At 41.3% G+C, this 22,085-nt stretch overlaps 2 protein-coding genes across 2 annotated transcripts; both read right to left on the bottom strand.

The window, feature by feature from the left end:
- Positions 1-664: 664 nt before the first annotated feature.
- Positions 665-11,775, bottom strand: LOC100551974 (zinc finger protein 271). The gene is made up of 6 exons (XM_062973337.1): positions 11,584-11,775; positions 8,516-9,032; positions 8,117-8,243; positions 4,839-4,912; positions 4,273-4,399; positions 665-3,393 (listed from the first exon to the last, which is right to left on the bottom strand). Exons 2-6 carry the CDS (start codon positions 8,927-8,929, stop codon positions 1,319-1,321), a joined length of 2,817 nt encoding a protein of 938 aa, XP_062829407.1. The 5' UTR covers positions 8,930-9,032; positions 11,584-11,775; the 3' UTR covers positions 665-1,318.
- A 3,108-nt stretch (positions 11,776-14,883) lies between these two features.
- On the bottom strand, positions 14,884-21,959 carry LOC100552824 (zinc finger protein 501). Its single transcript, XM_062969283.1, has 3 exons — positions 21,900-21,959; positions 16,889-17,015; positions 14,884-16,577 (listed from the first exon to the last, which is right to left on the bottom strand). The coding sequence occupies exons 1-3, from the start codon at positions 21,957-21,959 to the stop codon at positions 15,271-15,273; spliced, it is 1,494 nt and encodes a 497-aa protein (XP_062825353.1). The 3' UTR covers positions 14,884-15,270.
- Between the last annotated feature and the right edge of the window lie 126 nt (positions 21,960-22,085).

The raw sequence follows: 22,085 nt of genomic DNA, 5'->3' as shown, positions 1-22,085 counted from the left end.
CAAATGCAGCTCCGAGCTGGCCTCGAACTCATGACCTCTTGGTCAGAGTGATTTGTTGCAGCTGACTGCTTATCAGCCTGCGCCACTGCCCGGGGTGAGAAAATTTAGGTACCGCTTATGCGGGGAGGCTCATTTAATTTACAACGCCATAAAAATTTCCAGCGACATGAGGAAGTATTCCATCAAGGACTCGCCGTCACAAGTGGATGGTGAAGCAGTAGCTCCCCCTGTGGTCGGAATTGAGCATACCCTCATGAAGCCAGAAGCTGGAATGTTAAATTGCCTCTGTCTGTTTGTCTATATGTGTTTGCCTATATATGTTGTGTGTTTAATGGCATTGAATGTTTGCCATGTATATGTGCATTGTGATCCACCCTGAGTCACCTTCGGGGTGAGAAGGGCAGAATATAAATACTGTAAATAAATAAATAAATAAATAAATAAATACATACATAAATAAATTTAAGAGAAGCAAAGAAAGCTATCCTTCCACATTTGCCAAAAAATTGGTGGACTTAATTAGCTGCAAATTTGATTATTTTTTTTACTTGAGATAATTTCTATCCAAGAATCTCTAGGTTCACCAGTGCAACTATGTGATCAGTTTTCTGGCAATAGAGAGGTAGTCTCTCGAGCCATGAGGAGAGGAAGGTAAGAAATAAAATTATTATTATTATTATCTTTTATTTGTGGTTTTCCCATTATCATAGAGGTCTTGCACCTGTGAAAGTGAAGGCTTGCTGTAATTCTATGGTCTGGAAGACACATGTCAAACGCAAGGCTGTGGGCCAAATCTGGCTCCTCATATCATTTTATATGGTCCGTGAGGCTTTCAATAACTGGAAACATTTATATCAAACAGTCTTAAAATTAAAAGCGGCCCTCTGAAGGCAACTATAAGGCTGATGTGGCATTGGTGACAATGAATTTGACACTCCTGGTCTGGAGTAAGAAATGTCTGGCATTTATATGGCTTCTCTTATGTTTGGATTATTTGATGCTTCACAAGTTCTGACTTCAGAACAAAACAATGTGCAAACTCCTCTCATTTGTATTGTTTCTCTCTTGTACGGACTTACTGGTGGGTCACAAAGTTTGCTTTTCCATGTTCCTGACATTTGTAGGGATTCTCTCATGTGTCGATTCCCTGATGCTTCACAAGATGCAACTTGTAATCAAAACACTCGCCACATTTATAGGTTTCCCCTCGGTGTGAACTCTTTGGTGGGTCACAAGATGTCTTTTCTGAGCAAAACATTTCCCACACTCCTGGCGTTTATGTGGTTTCTCTCCAGTGTACTGCTGACATTGGTATGGTCTATCCAGTGTGGATTCTCTGGTGACGTAAAAGGTGTGAATTCTGAGCAAAACATTTCCCACAATTCTGGCATTTGTACGGTTTCTCTCCTGTATGTATTCGCCGGTGCTTCACAAAATCTGCTTTCTGAGTAAAACATTTTTCACAGAACTCACATTTGTGTGGTTTGTTTCCGGTGTGGCTGTTCTGATGCAGCACAAGCTGTGAACTGAGATGAAAACATTTCCCACACTGCTGGCATACATACAGTTTCTCTCCTGTGTGGATTTTCTGATGCCTCACAAAGGCTGAATTCCAAGAAAACCCTTTCCCACACTCCCGGCACTGGTACGGTTTCTCTCCTGTGTGGATTGTTTGGTGGCCTTGAAGGTGTGAATTCTGAGCAAAACCTTTCCCGCATTCTTGGCATTTGTATGGTTTTTCTCCTGTGTGAACCCTTTGGTGGACCGAAAGAGCCGAATTCCCAGTAAAACGTTTTCCACACTCCTGACATTGGTATGGTTTCTCTCCCGTGTGGATTCTCTGGTGACCTAGAAGGTGTGAATTCTGAGCAAATGATTTCCCACAATCCTGGCATTGATATAGTTTCTCTCCTGTGTGTGTTCTCTGGTGATGCACAAGCACAGCCTTTTGAGCAAAACATTTTTCACATTTCTCACATTTGTATGGTTTGCTTCCTGTGTGACTGCTCTGATGTAGCAGAAGTTCTGAATTGCGATAAAAGCATTTCCCACACTGCTGACATTTATATAGTTTCTCCCCTGTGTGGATTTTTTGATGCCTCACGAAAGCTGAATTCCAAGAAAAGCCTTTCCCACACACTTGGCACTGGAACGGTTTCTGTCCTGTATGGACAGTCTGGTGGCCTTGAAGGTGTGAATTCTGAGTAAAACCTTTCCCGCATTCTTGGCATTTGTATGGTTTTTCACCTGTGTGAACTCTCTGGTGGATCAAAAGGGCCGAATTCTCAGTAAAACCTTTACCACACTCCTGACATTTGTAGGGTTTTTCTCCTGTGTGGATATTCTCATGCCTCACAAGGACTGCCTTCAGGACAAAACATTTCCCACATTCCTGACATTTGTATGGTTTCTCTCCTGTGTGGCCTCTCCGGTGCTTCAAAAGGCTTGCTCTTCGGGCAAAACCTTTTCCACACTCTTGACATTGGTAGGGTTTATCTCCTGTATGCACCCTCTGATGCATCGCAAGCCATGCTTTTTGAGCAAAATATTTGCCACACTCCTGACATTTGTAGGATTTTTCTCCTGTGTGGATATTCTCATGCCTCACAAGGACTGCCCTCAGGACAAAACATTTTCCACATTCCTGACATTTGTAGGGTTTCTTTCCTGTGTGGCCTCTCCAGTGCTTCAAAAGGCTTGCTCTTCGGGCAAAACCTTTTCCACACTCCTGACATTTGTAGGGTTTCTCTCCTGTATGCACCCTCTGATGCATCGCAAGCCATGCTTTTTGAGCGAAATATTTGCCACACTCCTGACATTTGTAGGGTTTTTCTCCTGTGTGGATGCTCTCATGCCCCACAAGGATTATCTTTGGAGAAAAATATTTCCGACATTCCCAGTTTTTGAAGGGATTTTCTCCTGTGGGGATTTTCCAATGGCTCAAAAAGTCTCTGTGCACTTTCCAATGTGCCATAAGTAGTGAATAGTAAGCAAAGCACTTCCCACACTCCTGGCATTTGTACGGTTTCTCACCTGTGTGGATTCTCTGATGTGTCACAAGATGCAATTTGTAACCAAAACATTTGCCACACTCCTGGCATGTGTATGACTTCTTTACTGTGTGGGCTTCTTGGCTGGTCACATTGTGCAATTTATAACCAAAATCTTTCATAGAAACATCACATTGAAAGTGTGTTTTTCCAGCATCGAGTCTCTCATGAGGAACAAGTGCTGTATTTTGGGGAAAACATTTCCCAGAAACACTGCATTTGCAGAGATTCTCTTGGATGTAACTTTCCTCTTCTGAATGTTGGCTTTGCTGGTGGTAGGTAAGTTCCAATTTTTGTCTAGAACATTTCCCATACTTAGCACAGTCATATCTCCAGTTTTCTGCTGTAAATAACAAAAACAGGGGAACATATTTTAGTGGAAACATAAATCAGGATATAGGAAAGGAATAAATAATTCTAAAGACAAATTAATCCCCAGAACAAAAGAAGAGATACTGAGCCTCCTTTTGCAGCTTACGTTCATACAATCTGAATGCTGTTTGTCCATTAGACCCTGACAATATTTAGGGAGTGGTTTACACACAGAGAGAGACCAAGCTGGTGAGGATAAGGCCAAAAGCATTCTCAGTGGCTGCATTAAGGCTTTAGAACTCCTGAAAAATTCAGTTTGCCTCTTCTCTGCTGTTTTTATACCAGCAGGCAAACACCTTCCTGTTTAAACAGGCCTTCTGCCTTACTTGACCAGAGTAGAGACAGAGATACAATTAGGGGTGCTGTATGTAGTATGTATTTCAAATATTTCTTTTTAGATTAATGCCTTAAATTGTGATTTTAACTGGATGCATGGCTTTACCTTTTTGTAATGTTTGCATTAGTTTAGCTGTTCTGATTTAAATTATATGTTAAACTGCTTTCTGTCCCAATTGGGACACAAGTAAAATATAAATCACATACTGTATTGTCACTTTCCTATTTGGGCTGAATCAGGACCTCCTTCAAAGAAGTGTAGATGTTGATTACTACAGAGCGCTGTGTGGTTTCCGGGCTATATGGCCATGTTCTAACATCTATGGCTCTGAAGATGCCAGCCACAGATGCAGGTGAAACATGAGGAAAAAATGCTGCTAGAACACGGCCATACAGTCTGGAAACCACACAACACTCCAGTGATTCTGGCCATGAATGCCTTCGATAATATGTTGATACCTCTATTAGAAATTCAGGAGAAAAGGAAATAATCCACAGAAAGGGAGAGCCTTACCTAGAGAGGCCACGATCTCATGGATCTCTACCATGATCTGCCTGTGCAGGGCTCTCTGGTCTGGATCCAGCAGGACCCACTCCTCTGGAGAGAAAGATACAGCCATCTCCCCAAATGCCACCAGGCTCTGAAAATAAAAGAAAAATATCCTGGCTCACACCTAACTTCAAGATGACTGTCAGCCAAGGTGACATTTATTTTTCCACAAACATCAGCATGAGCATCATGGAAGATGTCTGACAAAAAAAAGGAGCCTCAGCCCACAACATAAGCTACACTAAAAGGAGTTTGACTCCAAAGAAACATCACACTACAACTAAAAAAGCATCATGCATCTTACACGTCAGGATTTGTTCCAGGGGAAGACAAATGCAACTTGCATTTCAGTATGCTAGAAGAGATACTATTTCCAATGGTTCACCTTGACCAATTTTCAGATAAATTTTATCTGTGTGTCGAGTGTAAATGTATAACAACATTTAAAATATATAAAAAGGTAAAAAGGTTCAAATTAAAACTATCCAGACTGGTTCAAATGCTATTTCACTAAGAAGCATCCTCCTTACCTGATATGGTTCTGCTCCATCACAAAAAGGAGGAAGAGACAACTGAGGACTTCTTGGGGGTCTCGTTTCAGACTCTGGTAAATATCAAGGTGTGGGAAAAAAACTGGTCATATATATTCTTGTGTCAGTGATGACAATCACAATCTTAAAACACTCACTTGGAAAAAGAGGCATACTTCAGTTAAACTGTTGTGACTGCACCTTCGGGGATTATGGTTGATGGTGATGGAATTCGGAGAGGAAGAAAAAACCCTCGTGATGAGGGTTCACTGGAGGAGTTGCGCAGGAAGCGACTTAGAGAGCTATATGGGGGATCTTCTGAGGAAGATTCAGATGGGGAGATGGATGCTGAGGAACAGGTGGTGGCTGGGGAAGCAGGCACTGAATGGGCACAGCCACCAGAGATGTCTGGGGATTTGGGGCTTATGGATACTTCTGAACCTGGGGTTTCTGCAGGAGCTGATCCTAATTGGGATGCTTGGAGAAGGGAGGATGGTTCTTTAAGTGTTCATGGGGCTAAGTGTGGGCAGGATGATTGGGACTCCGACGAATTGCTAGGTACTCCAGATCCACGAGCTCTAGCTGTGTGGAGTTCAGACTCTGAGTAGATTTGGGACACCTGGTGTTTGGGTGTGAGTGTTTGGTCACCCAGGAGGAAGGGGAATAAAATGGGAATGTTTGGCCACTGCACTTTGCGTGTGGCAAGGTGTTGCTGAGGCGCCATTGGGATCTCTGTGTTTCTGGACTTGGACTGTGATTCGGATCTGCTGATACCATCTGGCTTGGCTCTCGCTGTGTCTTATCGTGGACCTGTTTTGGATGACTGCACCCTCTTCGGACTTTGGATTGAATTTGACCTGGCTTCTGTCTACGCCCTCTGACTGACGGCTACTCCCGGCTTCTGACTATTGGTTTGTCTTTCGGAATTTCTGCTGCCTCCTGACCTGACCTTGGATTCTTCTGACGACGGCTATTCATCATCCCTTTGAGGCTCTTGGCTTATCTGCACCGTGGAAGCAGCTTTACTGCTTTTCTAGTTTGTTTATTTTCCAGCAATTAACTCTATTTGTTTTCCAAAGCTGAATTGAAGCGTTATTTAGTTTTTTTATTGAATGCCAGCATGGGAAATTAGCGTGGCTCGTTTTTGAGTTATTATTGTCCAATCTACTCTCGAAACACTGAAAAGTGAAGTGTTTCAAGGATATTTCCTGTGTTTATGTTATTTTTTGGCTTATCTTCGGAATAAACTTTGTTTTGTATGTTAACTGGCGACTGACTCTTGACATAAACACTTGTAACAGACAAGCTGTTTTGTGCTAAGTCATTTTATGCTCACCCTGCCCTTATTTTCTCTTCTCTTCTGTGTATCCGAAATTATTTTATCACCATATGCATTGGAAGGATGGTTAAAATGTTGTCAATTTTAATACTGTTTTATCTTACATTCTTATAACTGTATACGATAAAGACATAATACATACAGTAGAGTCTTACTTATCCAACACTTGCTTATCCAACGTTCTGGATTATCCAACGCATTTTTGTAGTCAATGTTTTCAATACATCGTGATGTTTTGGTGCTTAATTCGTAAATACAGTAATTACTACATAACATTACTGCGTATTGAACTACTTTTTCTGTCAAATTAATTGTATAACATGATGTTTTGGTGCTTAATTTGTAAAATCATAACCTATTTTGATGTTTAATAGGCTTTTTCTTAATCTCTCCTTATTATCCAACATATTTGCTTATCCAACGTTCTGCCGGCCTGTTTATGTTGGATAAGTGAGACTCTACTGTACATAGTTGTGTTCAGCGTGTTATAATCTACTTGGTTTACCCACAATTGTGGAAGAAACAAAACATTTCCAAAAAATTGTTGACCAGAGTAATCACATAGATAGCATGATGTGATGTTTTGTATTTTGAGTTGATATTGTCTTATGTTTGAACGGCATTGAGTTGTTGCCAATTGTTAGCTGCTCTGAGTCCCTCCGCAAGGGAGAGGGTGGGATATAAAACAAGGCAAATAAATAAAATAAAAGGGTCTGGAGGAAGACAACTGTTAGTGTTTGGCTGCAATAGGTCTGAAGTAAGCCAAGCAAATTAAATGAGCTGTGGAGCAATGGGATTTGACTCTAGCTGCCCCTACTGCAGCCATGGGCCCCTGTCTACAATACACAAAGGATACAATAGCTGCCTTGAGAATTCTGTACTCAGCAAGAACAAAGAGTTAAACCGAAAGAAAATGGAAGAAGAGAAACTTGCCTCAACATTTTTCTTAAAAGTACAAGTCTACGAGTTTGAACAACAAAACATAAATACCAAGACAAATAAGGACTATTGAAAGAAAAGGTGAATGCATATTGGAGGAAGCATTCAGATGAGTGCTAGAAAATTCAAGACATTTTTGTTTATTTCTTCAAGGTATTCGTGATCTCATGGTTTCGATTCATATGTGCATATTGGATAAAATGTGTACTGATGCTGAAACATTTCCTGTTTTTAGTGCTTCAGAAACCTGTCCCTATTTTTCAAAGTTATTTGTGCCTTTGATACCCACTTTTCATTAAAGGAGGAATATTCAGGATCACACTGAGTTTCTTCACCGACTTATCCATGTATCCTATAGGACAATGGTTCTCAATCAGTGGGTGCCCAGGTGTTTTGGCCTATAACTTCCAAAAACCCCAGCCAGTTTACCAGCTGTTAGGATTTCTGGGAGTTGAAGGCCAAAACATCTGGGGACCCACAGGTTGAGAACCACTGCTATAGAAAGTACAGTAGAGTCTCACTTATCCAAGCTAAATGGGCCAGCAGAAGCTTGGATAAGCGAATATCTTGGATAATAAGGAGGGATTAAGGAAAAGCCTATTAAACATGAAATTAGGTTATGATTTTACAAATTAAGCACCAAAACATCATGTTATACAACAAATTTGACATAAAAAGTAGTTCAATACACAGTAATGTTATGTTTTCATTACTGTATTTATGAATTTAGCACCAAAATATCACGATATATTGAAAACACTGACTACAAAAATGGCTTGGATTATCCAGAGGCTTGGATAAGCGAGGCTTGGATTAGTGAGACTCTACTGTAATAGAATTTCTCCTCTCAGACATGACAAAGGCAAACCTTCAGTAAACAAATTTTGCCAAGGAAACCCCTTGATGGAATCGCCTTAGGGTCTCCATAAGTCAAAGACAACTGGAGGGCACACCACAACAACAACAATAGACCCACAAGATTCTGGATTCTTATCCTTACCTTGCAACAGAGTGCCTCCATCACTCTCCTGCTTGATCACCTTCCACTGGGGACACTGTCTGGTGACCAATAGAGCCTTCTCTGCCACAGGGAATTCAGATGTAGCTTTTACCAAGGGATTTGTGACCTGAAACAGCAGTGAGGATTTAAGACATGGACTGAGGAGAAAGATGAGAACATGGGCATGTCTTTGGGAAAGGGTTTGGATGTGTGTGGATTGAGACATACACCCACTTTACGATTCCACTGTATAACAAGGTGAATCCTCCCCACACCCTTCCTTATCAAAGTCAAATCTGGAGGGCATCCACATTTTAGCAGACCTCTTGAGGTCATCAGAGGGTTTAAACTAGGGATCATCAGACCTACAACGTGCTCACCAGGAGTAAATGTTCTCACCAGCTGTTTTTTCTGTTTCTTGGCCTCTGCCTGACTCAGAAGAAAACCTTCCGCCAGGGCCACGGCCTGGGAACTGGTCTCTGCCCCACATTCCCTGACCCAGTTGGCCATCTCTGGAGGAAGAATGGTCAGGAACCGCTCCAGGATCACGAGGTCCAGGATCTGGGTCTTGGTGTGACGCTCTGGCTTCAGCCATTGACAACAGAGATGATAGAGTTGGCTGCAAAGCTCTCGAGGGGCCTCAAACTTATCAAAGGAGAACTGCCTGAAGTGTTGGCTCTGTGGATCTGATCTGGTCATGTCCTTCCACAAGAATTTCTGGACTGTCTTCTCCCAGAATTCCCCACTGCTCTCAGCACAAGTGCCATCAGGGCCTCTTCTGTCTTCAGGACCAGGTAACTCTGGCTCATCCATCTTTGTTTTTCATGCCAATAGAGTCATATTATGTTATTCCTTGTTATTCCTCCTCCTCCTGATTCAGAGCAAAGATGTCTCCAAGATACTCTGCCAAAACACCCTGTGAAACCAATACATTGTTGTATTATGATTTATATTATCAGGCTTATAGAGAGCACCTATACCAGAATAATAATTCTGTTTTACATTGTTAAGAATTATTATCCTGGTACAGGTACCCTAAAGACACCAGATCCCATCTACTCTTGAGAGCTAAGCACAATCAGCCTGGATGAGACTAGCAGTGAACACCAGGTGTTGTTGGCTCTATTTCAGAGGAAGGAACTGACAAAAATATCCCTTTCCTAAGAAAACCCCTATGAAATTTATGGAGTTGCTGTTGTTAGACAGGTGACTTGAAGCTATAGACATACACAAAGTAGGCAGCTGCTTCATAGTGTAAAGTAGGACAAGGTGGTCCCATGATCTCCATAAGATCTCCATCTCCCATCTGGACTGCATGGAAAGTAACTTACAAGTCCAATTTTGGCAAAGCTTTAATTTTGGATTTTAAATGGAAACATTTACTAATGTATTCATTTTTATTGTATTTCCCTAGCTTCTGAAAAAGAAATAGATCAGTCCCAGTGTTGGTTGTCTCACCAAGCAGCATTGGATTCCATTGATCCCCCAATGCTGTTTAACCTCTGCATGGAACTGTGGGAAGAACCATGGGGCAAGGGGCTATTATTAGACCAATGATATGCAAATAGACTTTTCCATACTCATAACCATCCATGGATGATTTTCCAGGTTCATGGATGATTGTTAATTTTTAATGTTTTATAGTTATGCTATTTTAACCATGGTTTGTTTAATCTGTTTTTAGTTTGATACTTGTGTTTTAATTGTATATTTTATGATGTAAATGTCACTGATTGGGCTTGTCCCCGTGTAAGCTGCTCTGAGTCCCTTCGGGGAGATGGTGGAGGCATACAAAAACAACATTATTATTATTATTATTATTATTATTATTATTATTATTATTAATTATATGCCTTCAAGTAATGGCATCAACTACAGATAGTGTGTCTCCTCTGAATGAATGTTTGGAGGAGGTAATAATAATAATAATAATAATAATAATAATAATAATAATAATAATAACTTTATTTTTATATCTCGCCCCATCTCTCCGAAGGGACTCCGAGCGACTTACATGGGGCCATGCCCGACAACAATACAATAACAGCAATAAAACAATAAAACAAGGTCAGCAATAAAACAATGTCATATCAATAAAAACATAACATCAATGAACAGTTATAAAAGTCAGCACACGGCATAAAATGGTTAAAAACAGGGCTAAAAACGCGGAGCTGGGCCCAGAGGAAAAACTTCAGCGTGGTAGAGGTAATTACACAATTTAAAATCAATAAAGTGCTAAATAATCGTGGCCAGGCAACCTAATATCACATGAGCAGGAAAATCAACCCTATAATAAATTAGCCCTCAAAGGCTTTTTGGAAGAGCCAGGTCTTAAGGCTCTTCCGGAAGGAGAGGAGGGTAGGGGCCTGCCTGATCTCCCTAGGGAGCGAGTTCCAAAGCTGGGGGGCCACGACGGAGAAGGCCCTCTCTCTCGTCCCCACCAGCTGCGACTGCAAAGGTGGTGGAAGCGAGAGGAGGGCCTCCCCCGACGAGCGGAGAGAACGTGCAGGTTTGTAGGGGGAGATGCGGTATCTAAGGTTGGATGAGGGAAAGCAAACTAAGGTCCCTTCTACATGGCCATATAAAATCCTGATTATCTGCTTTGAATCTGGATTATATGGCAGTGTGGAAGTGGTCTGAGCCTTATCCTTCCCGAAGGCCCAGGCAAAAGCAAACTACAGCAGAATCTTTCAATGTATCGCTCCACCACATTATTAACTGGAGTTTTTAATCACCCTCTGCAATTGCTTGGCCAGTTATCCCAGTTTTTAAATATGAAATCCAGGAGACTATGCTACAGCCAGTCCAGTTACCATTTCAATGTGGGACAGGGAACCACATAAGAGGCAGGAACCTTCTGAAAGGTACATCCTCCCACAGTAAAAGTCCTCAGTAAAAGTCTCTTGATTGGTACTAAATTCGTAAATACAGTAATTACTACATAGCATTACTGTGTATTGAACTACTTTTTCTGCCGAATTTGTTGTATAACATGATGTTTTGATGCTTAATTTGTAAAATCATTACCCAATTTGATGTTTAAGAGGCTTTTTCTTAATGCCTCCTTATTATCCAACATATTCACTTATCCAACATTCTGCCGGCCTGTTTATGTTGAATAAGTGAGACTATACTGTACTGTAAATAATAAATAAATAAATAAATAAATAAATAAATAGAAAGCTAATAACACAGAACAGACAACACAAGAGCATACAAAGCCAATATGTATTAAAAGTTAATTAGTAAATCCTAGAGTTGGAAGAGACCTCATGGGCCATCCAGTCGAACCCCATTCCGCCAAGAAGCAGGAAAACAGCATTCGAAGCACCCCGACAGATGGCCATCCAGCCTCCGCTTAAAAGCCTCCGAAGAAGGAGCCTCCACCGCACTCCGGGGCAGAGAGTTCCACTGTTGAACAGCCCTCACATGCTTTGAAACCCACAACTGAAAATTAACCTCACCAGAGCTAAGAAGGAGAGTCCAGTCCTTGTGTTCATTTCCAGGGAAGAAAAGCTTTTTGGCCTCGAAGGGGACCAGTAACTTCCCACGAGCTGCTTCAGGGTTGGTGTTTCCAGGGAGCTCCTTTCAAGGAGACCACAGTGACGTCACATAGCGCTGTCGTGATTGGCTAGCAGACCCTAGTTCCTCAGCACGTCAGTGAAGCCTTGACAGCGCCACGGGGACAAGTCCAAAAGTTTCCCCCCGGAAACCTGGACGAGGGCAGAAGAGTTCCGCTCTGAGTTTTGGTTCTTGGAGGAAGGGGAGGCTTGATTAGCATTAAGTGGCCTTGCAGCTGCAAAGTCAATCAGTGAGGCTTCTCTGTGTAGTCTGATTCTAACCCAGGCATGGGCAAACTTGGGCCCTCCAGGTGTTTTGTGAAGCCAGAAAGTAGAAAACTATTGCCTATGTAGTTTTGCCCCTGCATATGCCCCTCCCTTTTGCTGTGAGCAGGTGCCTTCCTGCAGGAAGTCCTAAGGAGAGAAGAAAGCTCGGACTAAACAAGTTAAGTCATTGGTATCATTTATGTCAAAGTAGTTGTGGAAGGTGAGGAAGACCCTCAGCCATTGGTCAATTTTAGATAAGCCGAGATATAAAGTCTTTGTTTGCTACGCACATGTTGTGACGGCCATTTGCATAGTACAGACCCATTAGAGTGGGTACCTACAGCTGTTTTGCCTTGTCATCAGGTGTGATAACAATTAAAGGCTTGTTTCATTGCTCTCCTGGAATTCTCTCCTTTACTTCCCCTCCGGGCTAGTCTTCAACAGTCATGAGTTCGAAACCAGTGCGGGTCGGATTGAGCTCCCAACTATTAAATAGCCTAGCTCGTTGTTTACCTATACAACCCGAAAGACAGTTGCATCTGTCAAGCAGGAAATTTAGGGATCACTTATGTGGGGAGGCTAATTTAACTAATTTATGTCACCATAAAAATGTCCAGCAGCGTGTGTGCCGGAAGATGAGGAAGTACTCCATCAAGGACTCGGTGTCACAGTGGATGATGAAGCAGCAGCTCCTCCTGTGGCCGGAATTGAGCATACCTTCATGAAGCCAGAAGCTAGAAATGTTAAATAGCATCTGTGTCTCTGTCTGTGTGTGTCATATGTCTAATGGCATTTAATGTTTGCCATGTACAGTAGAGTCTCACTTATCCAACACTCGCTTATCCAACATTCTGGATTATCCAATGCATTTTTGTAGTCAATGTTTTCAATATACAGTAGAGTCTCACTTATCCAACACTCACTTATCCAACGTTCTGGATTATCCAACGCATTTTTGGAGTCAATGTTTTCAATATATCATGATATTTTGGTGCTAAATTCATAAATACAGTAATTACTACATAGCATTACTGCGTATTGAACTACTTTTTCTGCTAAATTTGTTGTATAACATGATGTTTTGGTGCTTCATTTGTAAAATCATAACCTAATTTGATGTTTAATAGGCATTTCCTTAATGCCTCCTTATTATCCAACATGTTCGCTTATCCAACGTTCTGCCGGCCTGTTTATGTTGGATAAGTGAGACTCTACTGTATTATGATATTTTGGTGTTAAATTCGTAAATACAGTAATTACTACATAGTATTACTGCGTATTGAACTACTTTTTCTGTCAAATTTGTTGTATAACATGATGTTTTGGTGCTTAATTTGTAAAATCATAACCTAATTTGATGTTTAATAGGCTTTTCCTTAATCTCTCCTTATTATCCAACATATCCGCTTATCCAACGTTCTGCCGGCCCGTTTACGTTGGATAAGTGAGACTCTACTGTATATGTACATTGTAATCCACCCTGAGTCCCCTTTGGGCTGAGAAGGGCGGAATATAAATACTGTAAATAAATAAATAAAATCAGGAAACAAAAAAACCTGAGAGCACTAACATTATTTGAAACTATCTTTAATGAGACTTAATCTGGAAAACTCAAATGCATAAATCAAGTTCAGCACAACCAAGAGAAAATACTTTGGAAATTTATATTTATATGGTACTACTATCCACTTAAATTACACAGAATTATTAACAGAGTTGATGGAGGAAGTGTGGAGGAACAGGGTATTGGATCCACATGAGGCTAAGATGCCCAAAAGTAAGAAGATTCTTGGATAAAGTTCTATCATGGATAAAACAAGTAATGGGGGAAACAATACTTGAGAGGAGCTTTACTACTGATCTCTGTATTTGAAAGTAAGAATAAGGACTTGGTAAATAAAAATATCATATTGCTTATGCTATGCACCGCAAAATTCGATATAGTCAGATACAACTGTTTTTCTTAAATTATTTCCATGGCCAAGAGTGAATATGTATTTCTCAGCTTCCAATGAAACAGCAATATAAGAGGCTATTCCAGGACACCCTTACCTTTAAATGTTCATAGTCATTGTATAAAACAGCATTTAATTTCGTTGCCCAATGTACAATGACAATAAAAGTAATCTATTCTAAATATATGCTAAGGATGATATTTCCTGGGATATTAGCACAGTTGAGGTATATCTGAAAGGAGCTCTCTACCTTCAAATTAAATTGGGAGAGTAAAGGATCTCTGATGGCACACTTTAGAAAGCACAGGTATAGGTACACTAGAGTCTCACTTATCCAAGACTCCATTATCCAAGGTTCTGGATTATCCAAGGCATTTTTGTAGTCAATGTTTTCAATATAGTATCGTGATATTTTGGTGCTAAATTTGTAAATACAGTAATTACAACATAACATTACTGCGTATTGAACTACTTTTTTCTGTCAAATTTGTTGTATAAGATGATGTTTTGGTGCTTAATTTGTAAAATCATAACCTAATTTGATGTTTAATAGGCTTTTCCTTAATCCCTCAATATTATCCAAGATATTCGCTTATCCAAGGTTCTGCCTGCCCGTTTAGCTTGGATAAGTGAGACTCTACTGTATACATTTTTCACTCCCATACAATTATGGTTATTATTCATGTCAATCTGAAGTACACAGCAACAGTAATGGGGGGAGGTAGTAGCACCAATTAACCAAAAGTATATCTTAAATTCAATAATATGCGTATATACCAGGTATAGGCAAACTTGATTCCTCTAGGTGTTTTGGACGTCAAATTCCACAATTCCTAACAGCTGGTAGGTGTTAGGAATTGTGAGAGTTGAAGTCCAAAACACCTGGAGAGACCAAGTTTGCCCATGCCTGGTAGAAGGAAAAGAGAGACAGAGAGGAAGCCAAAGTTTATGAATTCTATTTTGCGCCTGACTTCTCCCAAACAGACAATAGTTTCCACACAATATTATTTCAGACAATCTGGTACATTGGGAGAGAGACATAATTTTATATGGCTTTGTAGGAAGACAGATTTATAAAAATAAAATTTCCTTTAATCTGAAGAGAAAAGATGTGCTAAGTACTAAAAGATTCCATTAGAAGAGCTACTTGACAGGGAAGTGCTACATCCCTAGCATTTGAGTGGTTTCTCTCTTGAGTAGACTCTCGTGTATCACCAGAATTACATTTATAGCAAAAGACTTCCCATACTGCAAACATTTTTATGGTTTCTCTCACATGTGCATTCTTTTGATGCATCACAAGGTATGTTTTTCTGAGTCAAACATTTTCTTCCCATCTGGCATTGGAAGCATTTTTCAATTGTGTGGCTCACAAGATGCAAAATGGAACCAAAACATCTGCCACACTCCCAAATTTATATGGTTTTCCTATATGGATTTTCTGGTGGTTCACAAGGCTTCTTTTTTGAGCAAAACATTTCCCACACTCACAGCACCGATATGGTTTCTCTCCTGTGTGAACTCTCTGGTGGCGTAAAAGGTGTGTATTCTGAGCAAAACACTTCACACAATCCCGGCATTTATATGGTTTCTCTCCGGTGTGTATCCTCTCATGCTTCACAAGGTCAGCTTTTTGAACAAAACATTTTTCACACATCTCACATCTGTGTGGTTTGCTTCCTGCATGGTTGCTCTGATGCCGCACAAGTTGTGAATTATGATAAAAGCATTTACCACACTGTTGACATGTATATGGTTTCTCCCCTGTGTGGATTTTCTGATGCCTCGCAAAGACTGAATTCCAAGAAAAGCATTTCCCACACTCCTGGCATTGATATGGTTTCTCTCCAGTGTGGATTCTCTGGTGGCTTATAAGGTGTGAATTCTGAGCAAAACATTTGCCACACTCCTGACATTTATAGGGTTTTTCTCCTGTGTGAACTCTTTGGTGGATCAAAAGGCCTGAAGTCTCAGTAAAACATTTCCCACACTCTTGGCATTTGTGTCGTTTCTCTCCTGTGTGGACCCGATGGTGCTTTACAAGGTCTGCTTTTACAAGAAAACATTTGCCACACTCCTGACATTTGTAGGGCTTTTCGCCTGTGTGGGTTCTCTGATGCCTCACGAGATGCAACTTGTAGCCAAAACATTTTACACACTCCTGGCACTTGTATGGTTTCTCTCCTGTGTGGACTCTTTGATGGCCTAGAAGAGAAGAACTCTGAGGAAATCCTTTCCCACACACCTGGCACTTGTACGGCTTCTCCCCTGTATGCACCCTCTGATGAATCACAAGCCATGTCTTCCGAGCAAAGCATTTCCCACACTGGCATTTGTAGGGTTTCTCTCCTGTGTGCACTTTCAGATGTGTCATAAGTAGTGAATTGTAGTTAAAACATTTGCCACACTCCTGGCATTGGTGTGTCTTCTTTATTGTGCAGGTTTTTTGGTGTTTCACGTCGTAGGATCTATAATCAAAATCATCCACAGAAACTTCACATGCAAGGACCCTCTTCTGAGGCACAACTGATGGATCTTGTGGAAAACATTTTCCAGATACTCTGGTATAACTTTCCTCTTCTGTATATTCAGCTTGCTGATGCCTGTTAAAATCCAGTTTATGACTGGAACACTTCCCATACTGAGCACAGACATATGTTTTCCTCCAGTTTTCTGCTGGAAATAAAACACAGAATAAAAATAATGTCCAAATTTGTGTGAAAAAGAATTCAAGGGTATAGAGCAGGTATTAAAGTCAGAGGTGAACAGTGCTGCGGAAGTTCCATGTGCTGCGGAAGTATTATCCTCACAACCTCTGAGGATGCCTGCCATAGATGTGGGCGAAACGTCAGGAGAGAATACTTCTGGAACATGGCCATACAGCCCGAAAGACATACAACAACCCAATTATAGCTGCCATTATGTCATTTGTACAAATTCATTTTGCAAGGGGAGATATATTTATCCAAGGAAAGAGAGAAGCTTACCTAGAGAGACCATGATCTCATGGATCTCCGCCATGATTTGCTTGTGCAGGGCTTTTTGGTCAGGATCCAGCAGGGACCACTCTTCCGGGGAGAAAGACACAGCAACCTCATCGAAAGTCAACAGAGTCTGGAGACAAAAGAAAGGGGTCTTGATTCACATTTAAATCTGGTTCACAAACTTATAAAGCTCCAAACTCAAGCTAAGTGAGATTTGTTGTATTGTCGATAGCTTTCATGGCTGGAATCAGTGGGGTGTTGTGTGGTTTCCGGGCTGTATGACCCATGTTCTAGCAGCAATTTTTCCTGATGTGTCGCCTGAATCTGTGGCTGGTATCTTCAGAGGACCCTCTGAAGATGCCAGCTATAGATTCAGGAGAAAACGTTGAAGGCTTTCATGGCTAGAATCATGGGGTTGTTGTGTGTTTTCCGGGCTGTATGACCATGTTCCAGAAGTATTCTCTCCTGACGTTTCGCCCACATCTATGGCAGGCATACCTCACAACCTCTGAGGATGCCTGCCACAGATGTGGGCGAAACGTCAGGAGAGAATACTTCTCGAACATGGCAATACAGCCCCGAAAACACACAACAACCCTCAGGAGAAAACCTCAGGAAAAAGTCCTGCTAGAACAAGGCCGCATAGCCCGGAAAGCACACAAAACCCTTGGAATTTATTCTTCCACAAGCACCAGATTGAGCATTGCAGATGAGATCTGAGAAACATTAAAGCCTCAGTCCATGATATACTCGACAGCTGTAGTAAAACAAGAATGGCCTTTAAAGAACCATTATACTACACCTGAAACAAAACGCCAAAGGTCTTACACTGCAGAAGGTCAGGAAAATGGAACAAATGACTACATCTGATTTAGAAAACTAGGGTTTTTTTAAAAAAAGAGAGAGAATACAAGGAGATCATATTTTGTATTTAGAAGATGAGTTGGAAAATACTGCCTAGGGGCTAGTAATTTTGGTTCCCTAGATGTGATTAAACTCATTCTCTGATGGTTTTCAAGCAGAGGCTAGATGGCCATCTGTCAGGAGTGCTCTGATTGTGTGTTCCTGTATGATGACAGAATGAGATTGGACTGAATGGCCCTTGTGGTGTCTTTCACTTCTATTGTAGGGACCATAAGCCAGAAAAATAGTAAACTATTGCCTATATAGCTTTGCCTCTGCATATATCATATAGCCTTTATATAGACAATATAAGCACTTTGTATGAATCAAAGTAGTATGTGCAACACAGGGCCTGTGCCCCTCCCCTTCCTGTGAACTGGTGCCTTTCTTCAGGAAGTTCCAGAGAGAGAAGAAAACTCAGAGTAAACAAGTTAGGTCATTGGTATCACTTGTGCCAACGTAGGTGTGGAAGGTGAGGAAGATCCTCAGCCATTGGTTAATTCTAGACAAGCCAAGAGGTATAAATTCTTTGTTTGCTACGCACATGTTGTGACTGCCATTTTCATGATACAGCCCTCTGGGGTATGTACGGCTGTTCGTCTTCTCATAGCTATTTGAAAATAAACTGCTTTTTGCATCTCTCACGAGACTGAGTTTCTCTGCCTGATTTCCCTCCTGAGCCAGGACCCTTTGAAGGTAATTTCTTACACGATGATTCTATGTTGACCTGGAAAAGTAACTCCTGATGCAGCAGGCAAGCCAAACATGTCACATTTCACGTACATACAAGTAAGAAAATAGCATAATAGGCATACTTGAGAAGCCGAAGAAGAAAACCAAGATGATCTATCTATATATATAAAAGAGTAATGGCATCAGGGCAGTGGACAAAACAACAAAAGTACAGGCCCCCCAACCTCAAAATTTGACAACAAAACCCATCATCCACGGCACTAGGTTGATACAACAAAAAGAAAAGAAAAATAAAGTCCTAATTAGAGAGAGAGTAATAATTGTTTTTATCCAATTGCTGCCAGTTAGAGTGCTAAGCTCCGCCCACTTGGTTTCCTAGCAACCTACTCAGCTCACGGGACAGGCACAGTTAGGCCTCACTTAGGCATTTTCCATAGATTATCTGATTTTAACTGGATTAAATGGCAGTGTAGACTCAAGGCCCTTCCACACAGCTATATTACCCATTTATAATCTTATATTATCTGCTTTGAACTGGATTATCTTGAGTCCACACTGCCAGATAATTCACTTCAGTGTGCATTTTATACAGCTGTGTAGAAGGGGCCTCATATAATCCAGTTCTAAGCAGATATAAGATTATAAATATACAGTAGAGTCTCACTTATCCAACATAAACAGGCCGGCAGAACGTTGGATAAGTGAATATGTTGGATAATAAGAAGAGATTCAGAAAAAGCCTATTAAACATCAAATTAGGTAATGATTATACAAATTAAGCACCAAATATCATGTTATACAACAAATCTGACAGAAAATGTAGTTCAATACTCAGTAATGCTATGTTGTAATTACTGTATTTGCAAATTTAGCACCAAAATATCACAATGAATTTAAAACACTGACTACAAAACATTGACTACTAAAAGGCAGACTGCGTTGGATAATCCAGAACTTTGGATAAGCGAATGTTGGATAAGTGAGATTCTACTGTAATATGAAATAATTACTGTGGTAATCCAGAACAACCCAATTCTGCCATGGAGGACACAATCCAAGCACGCCCAACAGATGGCCACCCAGCCTCTCAATAATAATAATAATAATAATAATAATAATAATAATAAGAATAATAAGAATATTGTACAATCCTAAGGTTAGCAGATACCCCTAAGGATCATCCAGTTCAACTTCCTTATATCACGCAGGATGACACAATCCAACCACTCCTGACAGATGGCCATCCAATATCTGCACAATAATAACACACATCGAATCATAGCATCAGACAGTTAGGAGACACACCTAAAGGCCATCCACTCCAACTCAACTCTGCCATGGAAGACACAATCCAAGCACTCCCAATAGATGGCCACCCAGCCTCTCAATACTAATACTACTACTACTAATAATAATAACAACATCATACGGTCCTAAGGTTTGGAGTTACCCCTAAGGGTCATCCAGATCAACTTCCTTCTACCATGCAGGAGGACACAATCCAAGCGCTCCTGACAGATGGCCATCCAGCCTCTACATAATAATGAAGAAGAAGAAGAAGATGATGATGATAATAATAATAATAATAATAATAATAATAGCATAGAATCCAAGAGTTTGGAGAGAATCCTAGGGGCCATCCAGCCCAACCCTTTCTACTATGCAGCTGGACACAACCCAAGCTTTCACAACACATGGACAACGTATAAATACTATACAATACTAAAGGTAAAGGTAAAGGTTTCCCCCTGACGTTAAGTCCAGTCATGTCTGACTCTGGGGCCTGGTGCTCATCTCCATTTCTAAGCCGAAGAGCCGGCGTTGTCCGTAGACACCTCTAAGGTCATGTGGCTGGCATGACTGCATGGAGCGCCCTTACTTTCCCGCCGGAGCGGTACCTATTAATCTACTCACATTTGCATGTTTTTGAACTGTTAGGTTGGCAGGAGCTGGAGCTAACAGCAGCCGCTCACGCCGCTCCCGGGGTTTGAACCAGGGACCTTTTGGTCTCCAGCTCAGTGCTTTAACACACTTCACCACCGGGGCTCCTTATACAATACTACACAGGGACATAGACCCCCTCTATCCTCACCACTTTCACAGTACACAAATAACCAAATGCATACTAAACATAAAGACAACCATACAACAGACATTCAATACCACCACTACCTCAACAAGTTCTCACCAACACCACCAGACAACGCCACAGCAACGCGTGGCCGGGCACAGCTAGTATATATATAAAAGGGTAATGAAATTTCAGCCTAGAACAAAACAACAAAACTACACATCCCAGAAAGACTAAACTTGGCAACACAACCCCTCATCCATGCCTCTACGTTCATACAACAAAAAGAAAAGAAAAATAAAGTCCTAATTAGAGGGAGAAGAATAATTGTTTTTATCCAATTGCTGCCAGTTAGAAGGCTAAGCTCCGCCCACTTGGTCTCCTAGCAACCCACTCAGCCCAGGTGACAGGCAGAGTTAGGCCTCATTTAGGCCTCTTCCACACTGCCTATAAAATACAGATTATCTGATTTTAACTGGATTATATGGCAGTGTAGACTCAAGGCCCTTCCACACAACTATATAAACCATTTATAATCTTATATTATCTGCTTTGAACTGGATTATCTTGACTCCACACTACCATATAATCCACTTCTGTGTGCATTTTATACAGCTGTGTAGAAGGGGCCTCATATAATCCAGTTCTAAGCAGATAATATAAGATTATAAATATACAGTAGAGTCTCACTTATCCAACATAAACAGGCCAGCAGAATGTTGAATTGGGGGAGTGGAGAGAGCCCCCACTGTTAGCCCTAGCTTCTGCCAACCCTGAAGTTTGAAAACATGCAAATGTGAGTATATCAATAGGTACCGCTCCGGCGGGAAGGTAACGGCGCTCCATGCAGTCATGCCAGCCACATGACCTTGGAGGAGTCTACGGACAACGCCGGCTCTTCAGTTTAGAAATGGAGATGAGCCCCAACCCCCGGAGCCAGACACGATTGGACTTAATGTCAGGGGAAAACCTTTACCCTTTACCTTAACTACCACCAATTTCTCAATACTTTATTTCCCATACCACCATACTTTGCCACAGCAATGCGTGGCCGGGCACAGCTAGTATAGTTATATAGTTATATCTCAGGCCTGGGTAAACTACCACAGCTCTCCCTCTCCAAGCAGAGAACAGCCAGGAGTTGCTCCAAAACAACCAGGTCCAACTCTGAGCCTTTGCGTGCTACTCATTCAGAGATGGTAAACTCTCCTGCAAACCTCCCAGGGTTCCTGGATTTCTTTGTAAGAGAATTGCCTGTAGCGCTGGCTCTGTGTGTCTGAGCCGACAAGGTCCTCACCTAGGAAACTCCATACTGTTCCTTCCCAGAAAGAAGCCCCCTCTACTCACCGCTTGGCAGGCATCAGCATCTCTTTCTGCTTCAGGCCAACTTGCGACTGATTCCTCCATCTTTGGCCTGTGATCTAGCAAAACTGCCAAAAGAGCTTCTCTCTCCTCTCTTTCAGGGTAAAGAGTCCCTTAACGGGCTTCACAAGTGAACCTATAGAAAGGCAAAGCACATTGGTCTGTTAATAG

This window comes from Anolis carolinensis, chromosome 2 (assembly GCF_035594765.1).
Source record: "Anolis carolinensis isolate JA03-04 chromosome 2, rAnoCar3.1.pri, whole genome shotgun sequence".
NCBI classification, from domain to species: domain Eukaryota; kingdom Metazoa; phylum Chordata; class Lepidosauria; order Squamata; family Dactyloidae; genus Anolis; species Anolis carolinensis.
Note: the sequence above shows the minus strand (reverse complement) of the source record. Positions and strands in the feature narration are given on the sequence as shown.